General features: G+C 39.7%; 1 protein-coding gene across 4 annotated transcripts; it reads left to right on the top strand.

Annotated features, from left to right (window-relative positions):
• The first annotated feature begins 4,310 nt into the window (after nucleotides 1-4,310).
• NABP1 (nucleic acid binding protein 1) lies at nucleotides 4,311-14,003 on the top strand. Of its 4 annotated transcripts, XM_086719174.1 has the most exons (7): nucleotides 4,459-5,068; nucleotides 5,370-5,508; nucleotides 8,121-8,192; nucleotides 9,872-9,947; nucleotides 10,398-10,464; nucleotides 11,708-11,839; nucleotides 12,030-14,003. In XM_086719174.1, the coding sequence occupies exons 1-7, from the start codon at nucleotides 4,978-4,980 to the stop codon at nucleotides 12,110-12,112; spliced, it is 660 nt and encodes a 219-aa protein (XP_086575300.1). In that variant the 5' UTR covers nucleotides 4,459-4,977; the 3' UTR covers nucleotides 12,113-14,003. The 4 variants fall into 4 exon arrangements, with proteins under 4 accessions (XP_086575298.1, XP_086575300.1, XP_025788225.1 ...); XM_086719172.1 differs by lacking the exon at nucleotides 4,459-5,068 and adding an exon at nucleotides 4,311-4,452 and having other exon boundaries at nucleotides 11,708-13,080; XM_025932440.2 differs by having other exon boundaries at nucleotides 11,708-14,003.
• Nucleotides 14,004-27,058: the final 13,055 nt, after the last annotated feature.

Consider the following 27,058-nt stretch of genomic DNA (forward strand, 5'->3'; position numbering starts at 1 on the left):
AAAGAAATGATTTTGTTTTATGAATTCTGAGTTCAGTTGCCAGTAATATTTTGTTTTCTCAGCTGCATAAACAATAAATTCAGGCGGTTATTTAGATGTGTGGTACACTTGAAAGAAACTTTTTAGAACACAGAAACCAAACTTGTTCACGCTATCATTAAAAAGATAATCTAGCTCAGTTGAATTAACCTACTTAGGGATGCATTTCTTCCCAAGAGGAACTACAAAGTTATTCCTCACAAGGGGACTTCACTGCCCCCACTGCAATCAGACATTAGGGATTAAGTAATGTGTAATTTCACTTATCACTATGAACTACAAAGCCTTCAAAAAAAATCCAATTACCCACTTAGATAACCAAAGAAATGCACTTTTAAGGGCAGATAACCTGTTTTACAGATAAAGCTATTTCATGGAACAGTTTTAAATCGTAGCTCCATAACTTACTATAAAATGACTTCCTGTGTATTATTAAATATATTAATATATTAATAACTTCTTGTATATTAATTATTAAATAATATATTAGTAAGTATAAAGTGCTTATAAGTATAAAATGCCTGGCCCATAGCAAATGCTCAGTGTGTTAGCATTACATATTGAAAATATTACTAAACATTACTTATGAGTCTTTTGGTTAAATCTTTTTAAGAAGAGTAAGAAAACACCATTTCTTGCTGATCTTGCCAATTATATTACAAAGTAGATCACCTCTGTAATATGAGAACACTGTAGTTCCTGTTAATTTTTTGTTAGTTTCACCACAGAAGATGTCTAATTTCAAACACTATGGTCAGCTATTTTCCTTGGCCAGCTATTTTGATGTTGTAATAGTTTTGAATGGATGCATAATGCAACGAAAGTGAAAATGATTTTTGTGATCCCAGAAAGCAAAACACGTTAGTGAGCATGGGTGTGGGCGGTGGCAAAATTTACAGGAAAACCTTTATCAGTGAGGACCCAGATAACCAGAACCTTATGTACAGGATTCTGATGGATATCCTTCTGCATTGTACTGGATCTCACTAAACAATATCTTCTTTACACGGAATGGTGGTCTTGAGGTTCTGGCCATTAGCCTCTCACTATCTCATAAGTTTATGTTTGGTCTCTGCAAATGAGGAGGGCCTGAGGAACAATAGTCTTAAAAGGAAAATCATGAAGTAACCTTGTGAAAGTAGTAAAGAATCAGCGGTATAATCATTATGACCTAACTGACTCGTCCTCAGTGACAAAGGATCTTTGTTTATTTCATTGAATTGTACATTAGGAAAGATTATCTGCGTGGCAACTGTTGTTTTTCTAGACAGCCCCTTTCTCTTTTTGTTAACCACCACTCTTGAGGAGTGATTGGGGTTCGTTGAAACCAACTGGTCTGGATTGAAGAGTTCCAGCACTGACCACACCATCTTGTTTCTCAGATGTCTTTAATTTTAGCGAATGAAAAAGCACTTGGTTGCCACTTCCTTTCTGAGAACAGCTGAGTTAGTCAGGGAAGGAAGTAGATGTTTGGGCTGAGTTCTCTCCAGTGGGGTAAGGGCGGGGCTGGGCTGAGGAGCATCAGCTTCTGCTTTTGTGGGGCTTGGTTTCCTAACTGGTTCCTCTTTATCAGTGTCAATAAAATTAGTCTCAGCAGCTCTACTTAATCCCCTTTCTGGGAACAAATGACTGAGGCTGCAAGGAGTGGCTAATTTGCTTTGTCCAAACTCTCGGCTACATGGTGCCCAACATTCTTAATTGGTTTCCTATCTATTGTTAATCCTTGAAAGATCTTGTCCACCTTTTTTTTTTTTTTTTTTAAAAAAAAGGTCTTATTTAAATATTACTTCTGTGAGAACGTTTTTGCCTGTATTGAAGAACATACCTTTGAGTAAAATCTAAATGAAGCATCAAGTCCCGCTAGATTAATCTTGGTGGAATCAGAGCTTCTGATCTGAAGTGACGGTAGTCTTTGGGAGCCCTGAGGATGGATGTGGTTCTGCCATTACATGTTTCATCATTTGTTTTATTTGATGTTGAAATCATACCTATGAGATTATTTCACACCACTTTCTAGCATTACACCCGTGTGTTTGGCTCTCCTGGCCTTATTTGTTCATGTGATGGGAGCTTCTGCTTCCTTAAGAATGTCTTGTTTCTCCTATTAATCTGATCATTCTGAAACCTTTCTCGGGCTGTAATAGATCTATGGCACTTCCTCGCAGATGTTTGGGAAGTGGGAGTTGATCTAAAAATATTAAGTAAGAATCAAGGAAAAATTAAGGCTTCTGCCCTGCAAATTCTGACTCTTCTCAACATTTCTGTCACCATCACAAATAGTTAAGGAGATGATTCTTTAAAGCCCTACAGATGCATTGTACTACTAAAATGTTTAATTCTACCACTGTAATTTAAGTCTAAAAATTACTTTAAGCTGGAGGGCTCTGGAGTCAAGATTGCTTAGATTCAAAACTGAGTCTGGCCATTCTCTAGCTATGTGGTCTCTGGTGAGTTTCATCATCTGTAAATTGGGGATAAAAGTTAGCAGTCACCACATAGGATTGATGGAAGGATTAAGCAATCACAGTTTAAGCTACTCTTGTTCTTCTCTTCTTTATTTTATTATTTTTTTCATGTTTATTTTTGAGATAGCAGATGAGTGCACGTGTGTGTGCTTGCGGAGGGGTAGAGAGGGAGACTGAGGATCTGAAGCCAGTTCTGCAGGGAGACTTGCAGTCTGTACAGAGTTCTGTAGGCAGACTTGAACTCACAAACCTGTGAGATTATGACCTGTGCGAAAGTGGGATGTTTAACCGACTGGGCCACTCAGGCGCCCCTTCTCTTCTTTAATAATAAAAAATAAGTGGGGGAAATAGTATTGAGTATCTACTATTTACTAGGCACTGGTTAGACTATTTGTGATCCTACGTAATTCCCTGAGGCCAGCTTCATCTTTCAGATTTTAAATTATGACTAGAAAGCTTAATCAATTTTCCCAAAGGTCACACAGTTAAGGAGTTGGAGCCCAGGTTTGTTTCTAAAGCACATGCCTCTCCACTATGTGGGGCAAAGAGGTAAAGAAAACTTTATTCATTTTTTTTCCAGGTTATAATTTCTCAGGGTTTCTAACTGCTGTTACAGGATTTTTTGGATGTATAAAAACAAATGCATAACTTGATAGGACATGAAAAGGCAACAGAGGAGACTTAAATGCACGTTGCTAAGTGAAAGAAGCCAATCTGAAAGGGTCACACACTATATGTTGCCAACCATATGACATTCTGGAAAAGCCAAGACTGGGGAGACAGTAAAAAGATCAGTGGTTGCTGGGGGAGAGGGAGGGATGAGTAAGTGGCACACAGATTCTGAGGGCAGTGAAACTACACCGTATGATGCTGTCATGGTGACTACAAGTTATCACACATTTGTCCAAACCCATAAAACATAAAACACCAAGAGTGGGCCCTAAGGTTAACTATAAACTTTGGGGGATAGTGATGTGTTAATGTAGGTTCATCAACTATCACAAATGTACCACTCCACTGGGGAACATGAAAATGAGAGAGGACAAGCATGCATGGGAGTAGGGGATATATGTGAAATCTCTATACTCTCCTTTAAATTTTGCTGTGAATCTAAAACTTCCCTAGAAATAAGTCCATTAAAAAAAAAAAAAAAAGCATAGAGAAGAAAAGCAAAGTGACAAAGGGGTGACATGTAAGAGGGGAAGGGGAAGGAAAAATAAGAAACTTGCAAAGGAATTTAACTACTTATCTGCCTACTATTACAGTGCCAAGGTGCCACGACCAGGTCAGATGATGGGTGTTCAAGTCTTGCTTGCTCACAAGTTGCTGGGTGACTTTCAACAAAATATCTCACCCTTCCGGACCTCAATTTACATATGCTTAAAAAGAGGCGGTCGAATTAATCTTCAGTTCCCTTCTGGTACTAAAATTCCAGCATTGTGGCTAAAGACCCATCCCTGCCTATTTTGTTTTTTTTTTTTTCCTTCCACCCAACTAGTTACCCTGGCCTAAACCTCGACTCAACTGCACACTTTTTTTTTTTAACGTACCCACTGAGTCCTAACACAGCAACTGCTCCTTGTGACCACGGGACTAAATGGCCGGGGTGGACGTCTGAACTCTGAGCGAGAGCAAAAATACCCTGAAGTTGGACAGCGAGCACTAGAAACCGGCACTGGGAAAATTGCAGGGCAAAGCGGACGCGGCGCAGTGATGGCGGAAGCAGGAACGGGCGGGGCGGGGCCGAGAGCCTATTGGAAGGCTGAGAGGGCGGGGCCCAGGCTGACAGCCGGGGAGGAAAGAGTGAGGCTGCGCGGACGACGCCGGACGGTTCCGGACCCCTCGCTTCTCTTCCTACAAGCCCGGAGGGCCGGGCGACGGGCGTGCCGACGCTACGTGACGTCACAAGGGGCGTGGCGGCCGGGGTTGGGGTCCAGCCTGCGCGCGGGTGCGTTCGGCAGTCGCTGTTTGGGACGCTGAGTGCGCGGTTGCTAGGTCTGCGCTCCGGGTTCGCTGTCACAGTCTGTCTCTTCTCGAAGCCTGGAACAGACTGGGCGCGCGCCCGCGTGTGGTGTGTGTGTGTGTGTGTGTTTGTGTGTGCTGTGACTGTGAGGGGGACTCAGGGCAGAGACGTCCCCTCGCTGCCTTTTTTTTTTTTTTGCCTTTTTACCCAAAGGAGGCGGTTCGCACGCTTGCCTTCCTGTCGCCCCGTTGGGAGCGGGGTTTGCGTGTGGACTAGTTCATCTTTTTTTTCTTTTTAAACTTGTGAGCCCGGTTTTTTCCTTCCTTTTTTTGGACTCAGTGCCGTCTGGGCTGGTTTCCGTGATCCCTGACTAACCGCTTTCTGCCCGTTCTCTCGCCACCCCCGCCCAGAGTCTCCCCTGCGCCCTCGCCCTTGCCCGGGAGGGTGGGAAGCTTTGTCCCACTCCCTGCCCACACGCGTCTCCGCAGCCGTAGCCGCACCTGCCTCAATATGAATGGGGTCAGCGACCCACCTCTTTTTATAAAAGATATTAAGCCCGGACTGAAAAACTTAAATGTCGTCTTTATTGTCCTGGAGATAGGTAAGTGGGGTCTGTAGCCCACCCCTCCGCCCCCTTGCGTTCTGGGGCAAGAGGGAAGGGCGCCGCCGCTGCTAGCCGGGGGCTCCCCTCCTCCTCTCCTCCGTTCCCCCTCCCCTCCCCCCATCCACGTGGCCCTGGTGGCCCCCGCCGGGGCTCGGATCCAACCTGCAGCGAAAACCCGGGGCTCGACCTCTTCCCACCTTTCCACTGCGTTTGGATCCCGGAGGAGGAGTTAGATCCTTTCTGGAAGTCCTCATCTAATACACCCCTTCCCCCCCTTGTGATTTTTAAATCTTCACAGGACGCGTGACCAAAACCAAAGACGGCCATGAAGTGAGATCATGCAAAGTAGCAGATAAAACGGGCAGCATCACTATTTCCGTGTGGGATGAAATCGGAGGTCTTATACAGCCAGGGGATATTATTCGGTTGACCAGAGGGTAGGTGTGCACAAAATGGGGAGGAGGGAGAATGCTTCCAAAATAGCAGTCTGCCGAATCATTGCCTGATGGGGGATCTTGGCAAGTTCTGGAGTTCCATTCTTTTCTGTGGGCCTCCAAGCAGTTTTGAGCCCCTTGGATGTTAACTTTAGATAGTGGACAGCGTTGGGATGTAATACCCTCGCCAGTAAAAGTGTTCAGTTTCACCAGGGAATCTAACCCACTCCCCCCTCAGTTTACAGGTTAAGTAGATTTTTAAATACTCTTCGGGGATTATTGAGTATTTTTAGTAGATTGATAAAATTAATATAGTCAATACTTTTCTCCCCCCACAAATTATTGAATACAGTTGTCAGCTCTTTTCCAACCTTCCCCCCTTATTAGTGACTTTTGAAATCCTGCCTATATTTTATTTAGACAGTGAGGACATAAGATTGTAGTTGAACAATTTAGCAGTTTTTGTGGTGTGTCAAATTTGTACTCGGATGTAAATATTAAGAGGGGAAGTTGACAATATCTGGAAGGCACCTTCTGGAGAGTAATTTCCTGTGCCTATTGCTGTAAGGTCAGCATAGTACAAAAACCAGAATGATATGCAGGAAATGTTTGGCAGAAAGAGGTCTCTGCTACCTCCATCCAAAAGATTCAGTTGGCTGATTGGCCTTTAAAAATAATTTAGCACACCTTTTTTTGGTCTGTTTTTTGATTGGCAATTATCCTGCCTTTAAAAATTTACCAGGTATTTAAATTAGGAAGGTATAAGATCAGAAAAGGGTCTTGAAATGGATTTTGGAAGTTCTGTGGTCAGTAGAATTAGAATTTATTTGTCACAACTATAAGAAAAGTGGGCGGAGATTGATGTTGGCAAAGTAAATAGGATCTCAGAGAAGTGTTGGATCACCCTGAATGGAGGAGGTTAGAGCCCTTTGATAATATCTTCCAGGCCTTACAACATCTTCAGGAAGTGAGGCAGTGTCATCAAAGAAGGAAGTGAGAGTCAGAACGTAGACATTTTATTCTCATACAGTGACTCATTAGGACACTAATCTTGTCTTTTAAATTTCCATATCTGTAGCTTACACAAAAGAATTCCTGCCTGTGAGGGTGTGGTGAGGATTAGCATAATTAAAGTTTTTTTGGCTGCCAAAGTATTTCTCATCCGGTGATTAAAAGTATCTTATACAGTGTAAACAGCCATCCCATTTCAGATATTTCATATTTTGTAGTCACGGAAAACACATAGATGTGGCCCTCAAAAAATTTGTGGAAAAACTAAATTCAGTATCTGTATAGTATTTGTACAGGAATTTCAAGGAATATAATTTAAAGGAAAATTCAAAAGTAAAGAAACTCCACTGTTTTCTAACTACAGTGTGACCTTGAGGTTAATACACTTCTTTAACTTCGTCTTCTGGAAAACGGAAATATTTATACTTTACTTACTAAAATAACATCCAGCGGAGTCTGGCCTGTTTATTAGAAGGCCCTTAAATTCAGGTTGTATCTAAGAAAAGTAGTTTTCGAAGAAAGGCATACATCTAAATAATGGTAATTTGAATATTCATAGGTTTATCAGGACACCCTGCTAGTGTTGATCTTATTCCCAAAACACAAGTGCCAGTTAAATGTTTACTTGTAGTAACTTCCAATTTTTTCTCAATGTGCATTAACTTTTACACTACCAAGGTGAAATATTAGTGCACTATCTCTTCCAAGTCACTTTTTGTATAGTGTGAGTGTGCTGGAGTCTTTAATAAATATGTCCTTACTAAAGAAGAATATATAGTATGGAACTAGTAAGTGTTTATTAACCTATATTAAAAGAGGAACCGTCACTATACTTAAACAACATTTAGTTATAATTCACCCTTCTAAGTCATAAGGTTACCATTGTAGTTGTATGGAGAACAACTGGAAACCAAACCTTGGACTGATTTTATAATGTTTAATTTACATTTCTATTAGATTTGTGTGTAGGAATATTTAATGATGCTGTATGCATTCAAAGTTGATCACAATAAATAATCTGTTCAGCCAAGTTGATGCTAAAAATTGCAGATTTGGAAAGGCAGATAGGTGAGAGATTGGGTTTTTTTTTTTTTTTTTTAAAGGTCCTTGATTAAATTTTACTAAATTTTCAGTAGCTTATCTACCCTATGTGTTTTAAGGAGGCAGAGGAAAAACTATTCTATTAATTTCTGTGTAGACCAAGTAAATGAGTGTAAAAGTAAACACTTGGTGTTGATTTTTATAAATTCTGTGATTGAAAAATAATTTCTGCTTAAATCTCTACAGTTGAAAGTTCTTTTGTTAATTGGCTAAAGACGTGATCTTTGGAGTATAACAATGCTTATTACCTTGCAAAAAAGATTTTCAACTCTCTAAGGGTAGTTATAGGTAAGACAATTATGTCAGAATTTGGCAGTTGTTTTTCGTTGTATTCCTTTGTAAGTAACAATCAAAATGAGATGAATTGTATTTGATTTATTACCATAAACACAGAGTTTGATCTCCACCTAACCCTAATGCAAAAAAAACCAAAGGATAAAGTTTTACTTAAGTAGAAGGACATACACGTGTTTCTATAGAACTGATGTTTCTTTTTTGTCTAGGTATGCCTCTATGTGGAAAGGGTGTTTGACACTTTATACTGGAAGGGGTGGAGAACTTCAAAAAATTGGGGAGTAAGTATTAAAATGCATTTCCTATAATTGAATACATTGCATAAAATATCTACAGAGTAACTGGTAGGTATTAACTGTAATAAATTTCTCTTGGCTTTTCTTGACTGGTATACTGAATGCCTTCCACAGCAGACTGTAGAAACCACTTTACACGTATGTACCAGTTTAATAGCCATCTATTCTGTTTCTTATGGTTGAGAATGTCCATTTTCCCCAGCAAAGAGAATCCAGTTGCACTTGAGACGAGCTCCGCTGGGGCCATTTCTGTAGGCTTTGGGAATGTGCAGCTTTCAGGTGTCACAGTGCCATTTGAAATAAGTTCTGTCTTCTAGGGAATTGCCAAATAAGCAGCTAGGTAAGAAGCTAGGTTTCAGGCCATAAATTTATCTCTTTTCATTTATGGGTGAATTGTACTCGTGATAAAAGGACTTACAGCGATGACAATTGAAGTCCTGTATTTATCCACAGTCTAGGTACCGTACAGGCAGCCACAATGCGAGCTTCCATACACTACTACCCTCGTAATCTCCACCCTGACTTGGAGGAACCATCCTCTCTAGGGGTGTAAAGGTAATTCAGCCTCCATATCAGCCTAGACATTTGGGATGTGTTCATAAAATATTGTGTTAGCAATGAGCCAGATCATTAGTCCATTCTGTTTGGTTAATGCTTAGATATCTACTTAATGCCCATCACATTGGAGGATATTTTTAAAGAGAAGCCACACGTGGCACTGAAAAAAGGGTTGTGGGGGAGATACTCTTCCACACTACAGGGATAAGATTCTTTGTTTGGAAAAGATAAAGCAATGTTGCTGGCTTTTAAAGATCAGAAACAACACTTTGCTTTTGCTAGGAGAAAAATTAGAATTCACTTATGTTTGTTTTTAGAATAGTATTAGAGCAACATGTTATTGAAAGCTCTTAGCATCGTTATTATCAACGGATTTAGGATCTTGTCCTGACCTTCATGTGTACAGAAGTATTTATAATAATAGAGGTCACTTAAGTGAAGAACCACTGGAGGTCAGTTGGTTCTTAGTGACTGACAAGGTCAGTCTAGGATTTGCCAAAATTGATTTTAACTTCTTATTTATGGGGTGAGGAGCTAAGTAAATGCTTATGTGTAATGTTAATATATGCCATAGTCGACCTACAAGAAGCATTGGGATAAACTTGTCTTTATAGCCACTTGTCTTTATTCATACCTGCACATTCCACTCTTAACCGTGAATGATTATCTTTGCAGATTCACAGTGATTGGTCAAAAGAGGGACTGGATGAGAGTGTGTGAATGGATCAGTGCAAATCCATCACCACTGCTGGAAAAACCACTCTGGAACCCTAAACATGGTTCAGTGGCATCAGCCTATATGGAAAAACAGCACAAAGATGTGTTTCTGTGTCTTTGATCTTTGACATGATTTATTTTTTGCAGTACAGAATTAAAATAAAAAATAGAATGTTTTATACATGTAGGCAGTTGGATATTTTCAACTACTTTGTTTTATGGAACAAAATAGCATTTTGGAAGTTTTTGTTGTATAAGTAGTTAGCATGTTGCTTTTTGGTTAATTCATTTGACACCTAAATTCTTCTTTCCTATCAGTTATGCATGTTATATGAAGAAAGGTTGATTATTTTAGAAGTCATTTAACTTTGTGCTTTATTTTCTTTCAGATTTTGTATGGTTTATTCAGAAGTGCCAAATTTCAGTGAACCCAACCCAGATTATCGAGGACAACAGAGCAGAGGGGTAATTAATCCACACGTATAGTCTATTTTTATGGTTAGGCTAATTTCGACTGGGTACTCTAATTCTGTGACTAGGTGTCCAACCCTGTCGTACCCAGGGTATAATGAAGACAGTTGAAAAAAAAATCTTAAAGTATTTTTATTCTCTATGTTTTGTGAGTCTGTATATGTATCTTTAGTATCATGTATTAAATATATATGCCATTTAGTACTTTGAGGAGTAGGGAGTAATGTCAGGAAAAAACAGTAAGATGTAACAGAAGCTGTGAAAGATTTGGGAAATATTCCTGAATGTTAACATTGAATGGACTTGGGTAGATCTTTAAAAAAATTTATTAAAAAAAAAAACAAAAACCAAAAAGCTTTAACAATTAAAGAGTGGATACAACATGTTATTATAATAATTTTTTAATAGATTTTCAACTGGTTAAATTAAAAACATATTTTTTAGGCACAAAATGAACAGAAGAGTAATTCCATGAATAATAATATGGGTACAGGTACATTTGGACCAGTGGGTAAGATTTTTTTTTTTTTTCGTATTTGTGATCAGATGTTAAGAATTAAGAGACTGTATCCTGTGAAAGGTTTAGAAGAAAATTGTCTTTAGGCACAGACTTGCACTAAAAGGGAAGTGCTGGTTAACAGGGAATTCCTAAATAACTGATTGTCTAGATAGCAGATACCTTCTTCAGCTAATTTATTGAGCACATTTTTTAAAAATGTTTCTACACATATATTTATTTGTGTAATTTAAATTCCAGTGTAGTTAACGTACAGTGTTACATTAGTTTCAGGTGTACAGTGTAGTGATTCAGCAATTCCATGTGTGCTCAGTGCTCATGAAGATAGTGTCCTCCTAATCCCCTCTATTCCACCCATCCCCCCACCCACCTCCAGAGCACATTCTATATTTAAACAGCGGCTAATAACAAGAAATCTGTTTTGGTGATGCATAATATGTTTTTCCATCGATTTTTTTTTTTTTTTAAACAAAATTTCTGTGATCTAGTGGTTATTTAATAGGTGCAGAATTACTGGTCATTTTGGCACACCAAAAGCCTTTTTTCTTTAGACTAATAGCTCAGCCTTAATTTTTCACATGCTGATAGCTGCCTCTTTAAAAGAATCGCCTTTACAAAGACCTCAAATACTCTCAAATGTCATGTTAATGGTGCTTACAGCTGTGTTAAAGGTCTTTTGAAGTTTTTATTCTTAAATAACTGAGGAAAAGTCTTTGGGATTGGAGTTTGTTAGGGTGGCTGAAGTTTTATTTGACCTGGGGCTGCGTGTTTTGGCACAGCTGGTGATCCTCACATTGTGGGAAACCTTGCTGTCTTTTCTTTGCAAAGTTAGAATTACACTGTTCTTTTGAAGTATTATTAACCGTGTTTGAACCTAATGCCAGTGTTCATACACCATCTTCCCCTTTGTTTTTTTTTTTTTTCTTTTTCCCTTACAATGTAGGCAGTGCATTACCTTTGCTTTTGTACTCTACTAATTTTTCATTCTGTTGCCCTATCATCTATTTCTGTCTCCCTGCTGATCAGCATCAAGTGAATGTATTTACAGTAATCATACATCTGGAAAAACCTAGAGCCCACATTGAGTTTTTTCCAGTAGTTTAACAATAAAGGCCTTTGTTTTCTCTAATACTACTTGTTAGCATTAATAGTGTGTGTTAGGACTTCAGATAGGTGTACTTCTGTACATCTAGGTCAGTGTCTGAAAATGATGATGAACTTTTATATTCTCTTTTAGGAAATGGGGTTCAAACTGGCCCAGAATCAAGGGGATGCCAATTTTCATATGCTGGTAGAAGCAATGGCCGGGGACCTACAAATCCACAGCTACAAGGAACGGCTAATAATCAAACAGTCATGACCACAATAAGTAATGGCAGGGACCCTCGGAGAGCCTTTAAAAGATGACCTATGCCAAATACTCACATGTAGTTTTTAAACTACATGCCCTACTTGAACACTTACTGCACTTTTATTTATCGTTAACTGTGAAAACTATGTCCTTCATCAGTTTCCTTTTCTGTTTTTGGTTTGGTAACAAGAGTGGTTTGTTTTTATAGCAAAACTGTTAAGCTGCTCAAGTCTCCTGTTGAAGAATTTGAAGAATGGGAACACTCTGAAAAGTAGGGGCATTTATTTTTAGAGCCAGAAGATCTATGGTTATCCTCTAAAAAGCCTGCACCCATTTCGTGGGTGAGTTACTTAAAACATCAGCATTATAGCCTCTATGAGTCTATCTTCTGTATACATTTTGTAATATTTAAAATAAGGCTTAGTGGGAGATGTTCTTTTGTCTTAAATTCAGGTATTGCCAACTGAAGCAATAACCACTAAAAAATACCACAAAAACTCAGTCAATGCTAATAGCAGTTTTTGAGTTGGGACTCTAGGAATGATTGATGTCTTCACTGAGTGACTGCCATTAAGGTTTTCCAAGGACTGAACCATTCTAAACTCTTGTTTTATTACCAAAAAATATATTCTTTGTCAGAATTACAGAATAGAATGGGAACTGTATTATAACAAGTAATTTTTATAAGAAAGCTGCATTTATTTTAGGGTAGTCCTATTAATATTTGTTATCTACTTTGCGCATTACACTGAAGGAAAATTTAAAACTTGAGGCCTTGAATATTTATTTTTTGAAACTACCATGTCAAATATTAACGTGTAATTTGAGGGAGTTATAAAGTCATAATAAATGTTGATTTAATTATTAAAAATTGTGATGGATAGATATTAGAATGAAGGCAATTCAAATCGAATTCGTGTAGAAATATGCAGTCTTAAGTCAGAGTCCTAAGTACTTACAGAAACTCATCCTGGAGTGAAAATCCTAGGGACTTGCCTTCTTTGAAGAGTGTATGTATGTGTGTGTTGTCAGAGTTTCTGAACACAATTCACAAAGCCTTATCAGCAAAAGTTACATGGCTCTCTCTCTCTCAAGTGAATACAGCTTTATTCAGAAATGTAAAGGTAGAATTTATTTATGTGTTTTAAGTGGTCCCCAGTTCCACTTTTTACTGTAGAGTGGATAACTGGTAAATTTTTCTGTTGTTAGAATTCAGTTCTTCAGTACTATCTCTTGAATAAAACTTGCATTAATGTTAACAGACCTACCTTATTTTTGCTCTTTGAATGATTTACAGTGGAGAGCCAGCACATTTTACCGTAGTTGTAATGGTTGCTTCAGCCTGGCGACTGCTTAGCTCTGTATTTGTCACTGTCTTTTTTCCCCTACCTAAGTCACAAAATAAGTAGACTCTGTTTTATTAAGAACCCCATAGCCTTCGGATATAAAAGTTGGCGCCAGAATATTCACGTACCCTAATTCAGTGTATCTAACGATTTCATTACACGCTGCATATTCGGCACTGTGGAGAGTGTTAGAGGTGGATGATGACTAATCTCAAGGAACTTATTTATGGTTCATAGTACTTCAGTAACTGGGGTTTATGTGTGCTAGAAGTTTTTCCTTAATCATCTACTCAATGATTGTAGCTAATTTGGCTTTGTGACTAATATTTTCTTAAGATGTTCACAAAATTACAAACGCTTAGAGTAAAAAAAATACTAAAATACTAAAAAAACCTTTTATAAAATCTAAGTAGTGGTAGGAGCGATAATACTGTAAGCTGTTTATGGGAGAATATAGTGTTAAAGATGATTTTAAAAGGAAGTATTTTGGAGTTTCTGAAAAGTAAACTCTTAGGTTGAGCTCATTGCTGGGCTTCCAATCCCAGCACTGTTGTCTCCTCACCTATGATGGTAGGCAAATTATGACACTTAAAACCTGTGAGCCTTAAGTTCCACAACTTGAAAAAACAAGTAAGTAATATCATCCCTTTATAGAGTTATTGAGGATTTCCCATGTAAGTGATCAGAATCGTTTCTGGCTACAATAGGCAGTCAAATGTTTGTCCTCTAATCATACCTCAAGAATAGAAAAAAATGCAGTTAGGTGTGGAAATACTGTTACCCTTTAACATGGATATTAAATAGAGAAAGATCTAAGCTTTTACTTTTGTAACTGACATTTGCCTCAGTAATTTAATCTTGTTCTGTGTTCTTTATCATTTATTAACAAATCTCTTTTTTCTTAAGGGAAGCCTTCAAAACCCAAGTGAATTACAATCCATAATGAATATTTGCCCTACCAGTCTGCTTGGACGGTACTCATCAAGAAGAGGAAGAAAGTTTTCTACCTTCCTCTTTCCTGGTGCTTTCACCTGTGAATTTTTAAATGTTTAAACACCTACCGAAAACAAAAATCATTTAGTATAGCAATACACGCTGCTAGGATTGGGTCCCATTTCATTTTGGCAGAACAGTTCTGAAGAGGTTTGAAGTGTCATCGGCCAGCTGGCCCCTCCTCTCTGGGCCAGTATTGGGTTGTTACTACGATCCAGAAGTTCGTAAGGCCAGAAGATGATGGGTAATAGTGAAGGGTGCAGTGTGCTTTCCCCTAGGCATTTACACAGGATTTGCTCTTTTATTACCAGCTCTTGCTTTGTTCCTGTAGTTTTAGGAATCTGCTTTAGCTTTGAGGACAGTTTAATTTGATGCCCTGAGTATCTGTAGCACTGAGTACTTGCTACTCATATTTTGATTATTTAACATTTTGAAAGAATGTTTAATTTGCTGGGTTGAGTAATATAATGCCAAAGGGATGATGCTGAAAACAAACAGATGGGAGGTTAGTAAAAAAGAATCTTTAGAGTAGAGGTAGCTGGTTAACTAGTCCTGAAAAGTTTTCTCAGAGTTACAGATTGACTGTTCTACATCAGTGTGAAGACACAACGGCAGTTTTAAGTTTGTATAGATCTGGAATTTCAGTTACTGAAATGACTTCCCTTTTCTGTTAGAAAGTGATTACTGTTTGCTCCAAGCAAATTTAGGCTGCTGTAACTCTTTTTTTTTTTTTATTTATTTTTTTTTTTAATTTTTTTTTTTTTTTTCAACGTTTATTTATTTTTGTGACAGAGAGAGACAGAGCATGAACGGGGGAGGGGCAGAGAGAGAGGGAGACACAGAATCGGAAACAGGCTCCAGGCTCTGAGCCATCAGCCCAGAGCCTGACGCGGGGCTCGAACTCCCGAACCACGAGATCGTGACCTGGCTGAAGTCGGACGCTCAACCGACTGCGCCACCCAGGCGCCCCAAGGCTGCTGTAACTCTTAAGACCCTTTTCTCTAATGTATTTGGAAAGGGTCTAGAGACAACAAACCTTGAAAACCGTGGAAAAGGCAGTATCAACATGGAGCATTTGCCCCCCTTTCCTATCTGATGAGTCTTTACGTTTCTGATAGAAAAGAGGGTGACAGTTCTGTGGTAGGGGTTGGTTGTATGACGGGTAAAAGCAGATGTTCTTGGCTGTGGTGGAAACCAGGTTTCAGCCAATGATTAAATGTCAGGGTAATTAAAACACTCCCACATTTCGCAAAGAAGTCCTAATGATTAACAGTTAAGGTATGCTTCTGAGGAAATCTGATTGTGACCTTTGGAAAACAGCACTGCCATGAATGGTATGTTGTTAGGTCCTCAGGGAGAAGCTTAGGAAAAACATTTTGCTTTCCAGGTGTATTCAACTTTTCTCCAAATTCCTGGAAGTTTGTTTTATTAGGCACACACCAGACTTTTGTTCAAATATTGTGACCAGATTACTCCAGGTTTCTGAGCTGAAAGTGTCTAATGATGTTTCTCAAAGCACAGATCACAAAGTAAGAGACTGGAGAAAACCAAGCCCGACTGTTCCTAATAAGCCATTTATTTAGTACTTTTCACACTAAGAACATTCAACCCAAAGATGTTTTTAAGGGCTGTTTACCAGTATGAGGTAACTGGTATGATGCAGTAAAATGAGCGTTTTAACAAGTTTGACTGGTAGACACTTCAGCCTTTTGAAAGGCCTCGGTAGGTAACCCACAACTGCAGTGTGACTCCCCAAGTTTTAGGACCACGCCAACCCAAAGCTTGGAGACTAGCTATTGAACTGCGAATAGACCCCACAGTCCTCCCCATCACGTGTGCTTACTGACAACCTCAATGTAAGGAGTTGGCCTGGCTTTAGAAACCGGTTCTTTACCATTTTCAGCCAAAAAATTTTGTTTTACTCCAGCAAAATCTTTTGGACGTAGAGTTAGTTCAGTGTCTTGTCCATATGTTGACTGTATGTTGAGTAAAACTGAAGCAATGGTTTATAAGCCAGTTGTAGGAGATTTTCCCCAGAAACTTGTTAGGACTAGGAATTGGTTCCCTGCTGGACCAGAAGGGGACTTTGTAAGTGTAGGTCTGGTAGAGCATCATTTGAGATAATGACCCTGAAGATTTTTGTGTCTTGCCCTTGACATTTCCCCCAATACAGAAATAACTTTGCTTTGAAACGGCACATGCATATCTCCATACATCCTTAGTTTCATTTATTATTGTGAAGCTAGAATATACCAAAATTCTGGTTTGTAAAACATGGGAAAATTGTACTTAGAAGCATATGTCTCCAAAGCACAGAATTGATGGGTAAAGTAGGGTAGTCCCAAGCAGAGTAGGGTTTGAGTATGGCCTCTAGATGTGAGCATTGTTGAGTTTTGAATTAGGTTCAAAAAGAACTATTCAAGTTATGTCCATACTAAGATCAGATTATTTATAATGGAGTCACCTAGCTTCATTTGGGCCTAAAAGTAAAAAGCTTTTTCACCCTAGGTTTCTGTTGAATTTTTTACAAGTAGATTTTATTATTGCTTATCTCAGCAAAGTACATGTTTACAGTATCTTCTACCTTCCTCTTATCTCCCAGAGCATTCCTCAGCCCCCTACTTTATTATGTGGAGTGAGGCTGGCCAAAGTGAAAAGTAGGGTGGTTGAGGCATGGTAAACATTCCTAAAAATGCCCAGTAGATCCCACTACTTACAGGATGGCTGTCTTGTTCTGTACAAGGGCAGCTAAATATTTTCCACAAGTAACATGCAAGGCATTACTTGGTTGCTATGTGGGGCTAGTCTTGTTTCAGATACAACCCTAATAGAGTAAGATCTCTGACCTAGGTCCTGGGACTAAGGATAGAAAAGGAATAAAAAGAGTAGTCCGCACAACTAGTGCCATCTACTGGGTGATTCTAGTTTCTGTAGTTTAGGGAGCTGGCTTAACACGTGGGGAAAAGCTTCCATTCCATTGGATAAGAATTTTTGTCAGATGGTCTGAGCAGGATACAGATCACTAGGGATTAGTTGGACTGTTTAGTTTTAACGTATGAACTAGCAACACTGACATCAAGAGTAAATTCCTTTCAGTTAACCAGGTTTCTTAAACCCCAAACTGCCCCCCAAAGCCATAGAAAATATGGAAAAATTTGCCAGATTTTCTGTTATTTGTCAGCAGAATGTAAAAATTATATATTGACAAACTATATATTGACTAGTGTAAACTGTCAAAAATACCCTTTGGTGGGTGGTGTTTTGGTAAAAACGGGCAAAGTAGAATATGAAAGTACCTTTCTTTGTAAAGTCCTGGCCCCATGACTACTGTTGTTCTTGTAGTTACGTTAGCTTTGCAGGACATAACCTATTTTAAATGTCAGTGACGATGTGCTTTGGTGAGAAAGTTTTGAGCTGAGGAGATCCTGGTTTTTGAGTCCTAGATCTATTTACTGGCTCCATGACCATGAGCTTTGTTATAAAATGAGGATAATGGGGCTGTGTGAGCCAATGGATGCAAAAACATCGCAACCATATCTGGGGTTCAAAAAATGTCAAGCTCTTTCTCCATGAGCAGTGGAAATAAGGCAAATACTGATCATTTTCTTCATGCTGTCAGAAGACAATCTTTTCTATAATTTTATATCTGAAATACTAAGCAATTTATATTAGTTACCGCAATTAGGCTTTGTGTGTGTGTGTGTGTGTGTGTGTGTGTGTGTGTGTGAGTGACACACACAGTCAAGCTTTTGCAGCCTTCTCTGGGCACAGAAAAGTATGTATGCTGGCAATTTACCATGACAGCACTGTAGGGTTGAGTCTTCACAAAGATCTGCTCAATAGCTGGGTACCCTGTGCTGATTTTTCCTTCACCTTTGCCCAGTGGGTGAGGGTGTGGTTATGAAGCGGCAGAGGGAGAGGGAGGACATGCGGGCCAGAGTGTGTGCCACAGAGGAGGTCAATGGCCAAGGGGAAGGCAGAGGGTACACTGGAAGGAATTCCATATTCCCAGTGACAGTCCTCAGAATTGCTGTGCACCCAGAGGGCAGAGTGTTTGTTTGCTTCTGATAAAGCATTGGGTAACTTCCCAACATCTTATTATGAAAATTTTCAAATATACAGTGATGTTGGACAAGTTATAGAGCAAACATTTGTACATTCACCACTAAAATTAAAAAAAAATTATTAAAAATTTTTTTTTTAAATATTTACTTTTGAGATAGAGTGCAGGTGGGGGAGGGGCAGAGAGAGAGAGGGAGGGGCAGAGAGAGAGAGGGAGACACAGAATCCAAAGCAGGGTCCAGGCTCTGAGTTGTCAGCACAGAGCCTGATGTGGCGACTCGAACTCAGGGACCGCAAGGTCATGACCTGAGCCGAAGTCAGACGCTTAACCAACTGAGCCACCAGGTGCCCCTAATCTTTATTATTGAGAGAGAGAGAGAGAGACAGAGACAGAGTGTGAGCAGGGGAGGACAGAGAGAGAGGGAGACACAGAATCTGAAGCAGGCTCCTAGGCTCTGAGCTGTCTGCACAGAGCTCGATGCAGGGTTTGAACCCAGGAACTGTGAGATCATGACTTGATCCAAAGTCAGACACTCCCCAGACTGAGCCGCCCAAGCACCCCTCACCACTTAGATTTTATCATTAACATCTGAGACTGGTTTTATCACATCCATCGCATTCATTTATCCATTTTTAATACATTTCAAGCAGACACCATGAATATTTATTTCAGCATATTTATTCACTAGAGTTCAATATTTTGCAGTTTTTAGTGTAAAATTTACATACAAAGAAATGCACAAATCTTAGGTGTACATTTGTGAGTTTTAATGAATGCCCATGCCTATGTAACTCAAGCCCCTATCAAGATACAGAATATTGCCATCACTGCAGAAACTTTTCTCAAGCACTTTCCTAAATTAACCCCTCTTCTCATGGCCCAGGGGCAGTTCACTCTTCTGATATTTAAAAAGCCATTGTTGGCTTAATTCATATGTGCCAAGGTCGGCTCTAGGTTTCCTCCCTGAGTTAAAGAACTCCAACCATGTCAGAGTACTGCCAAACCCAGCCTCTCACACATCTCAAAAATGTAATCCCAGGACCTTGGTATTTTTTACCCTGTTCCCTTATTTCAATTTAGCTCCAGCTCTGCCCTTACTGTCTTTTTTTTTTTTTTCTTTCTTTTTTTTTTTTTTTTTTGGCCTCGAGATTTATACTTGGCATCCTAGACTCTTCAGACGGAAACTACTGGAATGAAGACCAGCTGGGCAGGATGCCTTTCAGTCCTAGGACTGTGGCTGGAAGGAGTTGGCTACCTGGGGTATACCACTTTGACCTGAGCAGTTCTAGTTGAGATGGGAGCCTCTGGCAGGACATGATAAGAAGTGGCAGGTGTAGAAGGTACACTGAATGCCAGGAGTAGAAGGGATACACTGGAACTTCCGTGTTTTCAGGTCAGGTGTTCAACTATTCAGATTTTGATTCTAAAAACTCTAATTTTCTTAAGGTATGAGCTGTCCTAAAGTGCCTTCTGCCCCTTAGGGTTTTGCCCTTTCTTTTCATAGTTAATGTTTCAGTGTTGGCATACTCAAAGTTGTATAAATTCCTTGCCAGGCAAAGACCCTACTACTCAGTCTACAGAAAAGCATCCCTGAATGAAACATATAATTGTGTGTTTTTTCCCAGCTTGTTCATGTGCTCATGCAAGCGTACCCACCAATGACATATATTAATTGCTGCCAACAAAGCTATTTCTGCATTAAGCTCCATATTTTCCAATCTTAGATACTTTTTTTTTGTCACTTAGTGCTTAAGGGTCCTCTCCTCCACTTTAATTGGCTACCTGTAATTTATTAAGTACTTACTATGAGCCAGTACAAGGTAGTGAGTCACTTAGATTATCTCAATTAAATGAACGTGTGGGGGAGGTTTTGCTATTTTCATGTTACCAATAGAGACTATGATTTAGAAGGATTGAGTAATTTCATATCACACTACCAGAAATTAACAAAGACCCACACAACAAAGCCTATACTTTTAACTACTTAATCGATGTGGAAGCTTGGAGACTGCTGCTGACTCACCGGACAGTGCTGGACAGGAGGTGGAGTTTGATTTTAAAAGGGAGTGCAGATTCAGCTATAGCGAAGGGGAAGATGGAGAATAGAAATACAGAATTTGACTAATTCACATGTTTAACTAGGATTAGTCATACTTTATTTATTTTTGGATTAGTCATACTTTATACATCAACTGAATACAGACCCAATTAAAGAAATTTAGTCTACAATATAGGTGGTATCTCGATAGGGAAAATGGGATAATTGAATAGCACCCCCACATACAAATATTAGAAGACCATGGGTGAATTATTTGAGAATGGAGAAAACTTTTCTAACAGTGGCTCAAAGTCTGGAAACATTAAAGATTAATTTGACTCCATTTGCATGGTTACAAAAGTATGAAGACAAACTGGGAAAAATATTTGTAATTTATATCACTGGAAAAGGGCTAATATTCCTGATATATTAAAAGCTTGTAAAAGAGATGACCACTCACTCTGGAAAAATGGACAAAAAATATAAGCAGTTCACACAAAATTCACATGGCCTCTAAGCATATGAAAGGAATGTTAAACCTCATAATAAGGGATGCAAATTAAAATGTTACTGAGTGGTGCCTGGGTGGCTCAGTCGGTTAAGTGGTTAAACGTCTGACTTCAGCTCAGGTCATGATCTCACAGCTCGTGAGTTCAAGCCCCATGTTGGGCTCTATGCTGACAGTTCAGAGCCTGGAGCCTGCTTCAGATTCTGTGTCTTTTCTCTCTGCCCCACTCGTGTTCTGTCTCTCACGCTCTCAAAGATAAACATTAAACAAAATTAAAATGCCATTCCTCACTTTTATATTGGCAAAATTATAAAAGTTTGAAAACACACTCTATTGGTGACACTATAAGAAACATTTTCAGGGCACCTGGGTGGTTTAGTAGTAAGCATCCAACTTTGGCTCAGGTCATGATCTCACAGTTCATGAGCTCGACCCCCGTATTGGGCTTTGGGCTGACAGTTCAGATCCTGAAGCCTGCTTCAGATTCTGTGTCCCCTCCCAACCCCCCCACTCTGTCTCTCCCCTGCTCACACCCTGTCTCTCTCTGTCTCTCAAAAATGAATAAAAATGTTCAAAAAATTTATAAAAAAGAAACTTTCATTCATAGTTGGAGGGAATGTAAACTGTTTAAATCTCTAGGGTTGAGGGCGGGACTTGGCAATTTCATATTTGGCTATGCCCTGTGACCCAACAATCCTGCCTCTATCTCTGTGGCCAACTGTTTGCAAAGGCTGCTGGAATACCCATGCCTGTTTGTCGATCTTTAGGTAGTCTCCTCTTCCCAATGACAATGGACTTGTCCAGTGCCCTATGACAGTAGCAAACTTCATGCAAGGAGAAAATTGAAAAGCACTTGAGCTTTGGGGCTTGCTCGCTCTTAATGGGCTTGGAGCCCTGAGCGTGCCATGAGAACGTATAAATGAGTGCCAGTTCACCTACTGGAGGATGAGCGGCCACTTGAGGCACCTTGGCTGACTGCCTGCCAACCTCCTGATGTGTGAATAAGTCTATCTTGAACTATCCAGCTCCAACTGAGTTGACAGCTGACTTCAGTCACATGAGTGAGAGCAGCAGAAGGAAGGACAGGGCTGATGCTACCTAAATTGCCGACCTACTGACTCTTGAGCTGATAAATGCTATTGCTTTATGCCACTAAGTTTTGAGGTAGTGTGTTATAGGTAGCCAAAGCTAACTGATACAGTACTAAAGATACATTGGCAAAAACATAAAAAGATATTTATTGAAGCATTGCCTATAAGAGCAAAGGAGTGGACACAACCCATGCCCACCAATTCAAGAATGGTTGAATACATTACATTATATTCACTGTGTTCACTCAGTGGAAGACTAAGCAGGTGCAATAGAAATCTCTACACACTTTTTTGTGAAGTGATTTTTAGAATATATTCAGTGGAAAAAAGCAGTTATAGAACAGTACATATAGTGCACTACCTTTTTTTAAAGGAAGGGAATATGGGGTGCCTGTGTGGCTAGTTGGTTGTGTGTCTGACTTCAGCTCAGGTCATGAGCTCGTGGTTCATGAGTTCCAGCCCCGCGCTGGGCTCTGTGCCGACAGCTCGGAGCCTGGAGCCTGGAGCCTTCAGATTCTGTGTCTCCCTCTCTCTCTGCCCCTCCCCTGCTCACATTCTGTCTCTCTCCCTCTCTCTCAAAAAATAAACATTAAAAATTTTTTTTAAAAAGGGAATGTGAATATTTGCTTTAAATTTTAAAAATGAAAGAACTGTCAAACTAATAAAAAGTGATTACAATTTTTTAGGGGCGCCTGGGTGGCGCAGTCGGTTAAGCGTCCGACTTCAGCCAGGTCACGATCTCGCGGTCCGTGAGTTCGGGCCCCGCGTCAGGCTCTGGGCTGATGGCTCGGAGCCTGGAGCCTGTTTCTGATTCTGTGTCTCCCTCTCTCTCTGCCCCTCCCCCGTTCATGCTCTGTCTCTCTCTGTCCCAAAAATAAATAAACGTTGAAAAAAAAAAAAAAAAATTTAAAAAAGTGATTACAATTTTTTTAATGTTTATTTATTTTTGAGAGAGAGAGACAAACAGAGGGCAAGAGGGGCAGAGAGAGAGAGGGAGACACAGAATCCAAAAGAGGTTCCCGGCTCCGAGCTGTTGGCACAGAGCCCGGCTCGGGACTTGAATCCACAAACCATGAGATTATGACCTGAGCTGAAGTCAGACGCTTAACCAACTGAGCCACCCAGGGGTCCCAAAATGTGATTTCTTAAAAGGAAGAGAGCAGGGATGGAAGCTAGACTTTACTAAATACTTCTGTGTTGTGGATATAACTTTAGAATCATGGAAATGATTTTCATATAGATGCATACAACACACCCATATACATAAAATCACAATAAAATACATATCTAGAGCAAAAGCAAAATGAAATAAATTTCTGTGGGTGGTTTAGCCACAACAGAGAAGAATTATTTCAAATATTGTAAAAACACTGTCCTTTGTCTATGCATTCTTAGTGGATATAACCTAAATTAAAAATGAATTAGGAAGATATAGCATTAGTGATATTGTTACTCTGAATTATGTCTATATACTCAAGATAAATAAAATACACAATTTTGTTAATGCTATTAGGAATCATGGAGAGAGAAAATCAAAGATGCTAAGTAAAATTATAAACTCTAAATATAATTATAAATTTGAATGGGAAATATTGTTATGAAGTCAAACGGCATTTTCTTCAAAAGAAAAAATAACTTCTAAAATCATTTTGGAATAATTGATGAGAACCTTCTTGATAGACCTCGTTGGCAATTCAGGATCTCCCTGATCAATCAAAAAAAAAAAAAAAAAAAAAAGACAACCAGACATTATGTACCTCCTCATATGAAACAATGAGAAATACCATCACCAGTATTCTTTCAAAAAAAAATTGAACTGGAATCTATTCAAGTCTCTAGATATAACTACTAGTTTATAGGATGTACAGGGTACAGAGGATCGAGTTGAGCAATACCACAAATAATTATAAGACCAGCAGCCCTGATTCTTCAACAAATCAATTATAAGGAAAACAAGGGCGACGTGGACAGGTGGTTGCAGAAAAGGCACTTAAGAGAAACATCAGTCAAATGAATTATTTGAATTCTGATTGGAAAAGAAACAATGGGAGAGAAAATACAAATTATTTATTAGACAGTTTGGAGGATCTGAACAGTAATTAGATGAGGATTAAGTGTGACATGATTTTGTGGCTGTGTTGAAAGAGTCCTTATTTTTTGGAATGACATTTTGTAGCAGTTGATGTAGTCAGAATAGAAACCACACAGTAGTTTGGAGAGAGTTTAATATAAAGAATTATTAATTAGTAACATTCACTGTAGGTAAACGGGGTAAAGCCAACACTAAAGAATAGAACAAGAAGAGATACAAAGAGCAGCCACTACTCCCAGGGAAGAGACAGAGGACACAAGGAAGGGACAAGGCCCCCTCTCCCAGTCACCCTCCAATGGCAAGATCCAGATCTCCTCGGAGAGGTCGAGTTTGCGGTCCACTGGATAGCAGAGCAGTTCACTGGGGTGGCACCAGCTAGGGGTGGCCATCCAACTTCATGGGAAGACACCAGTGGGGCACCTGTGAGACCCCCTGGGAAGCTAGCTGAAATACTAGCAGAACTCTAGAAATACTAGCGTCACTGTGCTCTCATGAGCTGTAGCTGCTTTCAATTATGGGAACAGGCAGGGACGGTGGAACTTCGAAAAGATGGTGCTTCCTCTTCCAATATCCCTCTGGCGCCCTCTAGAGACAAGGCCTAACGTCTTGCCTGCCTGCAAAAAAGAAATGTTGATAGGGTCCAGCTCCAGTATCGCACATTGGAGCAAAGAAGGGTGGATTTAGAGCTGGAGGGTTTTATTTATTTATTCTTATTTTTTTAATCTTTATTATTTTTTTAAATGTTTATTCATTTTGGAGGCCGAGAGAGTGAGCAAGCATGGGGGAGGGGCAGAGAGAGAGAGAGAGGCAGACAGAGGATCCTAAGCGGGCCCTGCGCTGGAAGCAGCAAGCCTGATGTGGGTGGGGTTCGAACTCATGAACCTTGAGATCATGACCTGAGCTGAAGATGGACACTCAGTCGATTCATGGGCTCCAGAGCTGAAGAGTTTTAAACTGAAAACTGGCACACATACCAAGGTACTTACGAATGAAATAATAGGCTGTCTGTGATTTGCTTCAAAATAATTCTCTTGGGGGGGCGGGGATTACAGATGAAACAAGATTTTCACATGTTGGTAATTGTTGAAGATGGGACTTCTTATATAAGAGTTCATTTTACTCTTTTTTTATATACATGTTTAATTCATATATATCACATATATGTTTATATATGATATATATGTTTATATATTTTACATATCATATGTTTATATATCATATATATGTTTACATATATATGATACACATGTTTATATATCATATATATGTTCATATATGAGAGAGATGTTTATGAGATATATATGAGATAAACATATACATTCATATGTATATGTGTGTATTAACATATAAGCATTTCCTACTCATTTTTATTTAAAAAAAGGTTTAAAAATGTGAATTGACACATTATCTCTTCCTAGGAAGCTAAAGCTTTATATTATAACCTAGCAATCTAGGACTGTTCAGAATTTGGGGGAAGCCAGGTGTCAGGACGATGTAATCTAAGTATGCCCTGACTCGGAAGATGGAACTGTCACTCTGACTGATTATGGGAGAGAAAAGGATTTTACTTCTATGAAAAATTTGGAGCTGTGGCTAGCAGGCCGTACATAGGTACAAACATTCTTAATACTGAAAGGGGCCAAAATAATTGCCCTAAGTGAGTTAATGTGTGTAAAGCTCTTAAAACAGTGCTTAGACCATTCTAAGTGCTATGCAAATGATTGTTTTCATTTCACGTTAATCGCCTCCCTGTAATCAACCACCTCGAAATTTGTCCTACTGCTGGTGAGGCCCCCCTTACCCACTTGATGTAGTATTATCAAGATTCCATATAATCCAGGAATTCAGACCTTGGACTGTCAAAGGAAAGAGCTGACTAGTACCTAAGAATATCCTCTGTTTTCCTCTGCTTCTTGTCTTTCTAGGGGAGACACAGTGGTAGCATTGGCATCTCAGCAAAGGCAGCAATCATAGAGGCTCCGCCCATAGCGCTGGGTCGGGGTGGGGGCAAGGGCAAAGAGGTGGTGGCTGGAAAAGTGCTGACCACAGCAGGGACCCAAATGGGGGCGGGAAGCATGTAGGGCCCCAGAAGAGCTCAGTGCCAGTGGGGCATTGTGGACCACACGTAGGCGCCTCCAGGCGCACAGGGATGTGGGTGACACATTTTGCTGCACGGTGAGGGCGAGGTGGGAGTTGTAGATGCTAAGGGGTTTGATAACTAGTGGGAAGAAGTTGAATGAGCCTTGACTGGAGGTTTTGGAGGGAGGTGTTTCCTTTAGCGTCCCTATGGTGGAATCCAGTGTGCTTGTGTGTGTGTGTGTGTGTGTGTGTGTGTGTGTGTGGCATAAGCCTGCATATTATGCATGTGTGTGTGGACATCTGTTTGCATGCAGCAGTGGCAACAGGACGATTCAATCCCCTGGTGAAAAGGAGTCAAACTTCGTATTTAGATTTAATGGATAAATAAGCAAGCATTGCTGGGTAATCAACCTGATATGTAATTTTTTCCTTCTATAGTGGAGTTGCATTCATCCACATTCAATGTATGGGAATTCAACCAAAAGTGCTTGGCTTAGCAAAGCGACAGCCTACCGCGCGATACAAGCAAGAGAGAAGTGAGAGAAAGGCAAAAACATTCACCGTAATCGTGCATCCGCCATGACACCAACAACTGGTGCTGCCCTGGGTTGTCTCAGTTTCTGTATGATTCTCAGAGTGGAGCCTCTTGCTGCATACGATTCTTGCTCTTAAAGACACAGTTTTGGTGTTTATTTAATAGAACATGAGCTCTAAAACACAAAGCCACCACGTCCTCTAGAACTCAATGAAGAATACCAACTTCTCGCTCTCTTTTCTTATGGAATTAAAAATGTTGAAGGTGATATTTTTCATATCTATTACATATAAAGTGAAATCATTGGTAAGTGATATATACAGTTGACCCCTGAGCAACACAGATTTGAACTTCAGATCCACTCATGTGGATTTTTTCAATAAATACAGTAGAATACTGTAAGTGTAGTTTCCTCTCATGCAGCATACAATACACAGAGCACACAAAGTATGCATTAATGGACCATTTCTGTTATTGGCAAGGCTTCTGGTC

This window comes from Puma concolor, chromosome C1, assembly GCF_028749965.1.
Source record: "Puma concolor isolate L17-30 chromosome C1, mPumCon1.1.hap2, whole genome shotgun sequence".
Lineage (NCBI taxonomy): Eukaryota > Metazoa > Chordata > Mammalia > Carnivora > Felidae > Puma > Puma concolor.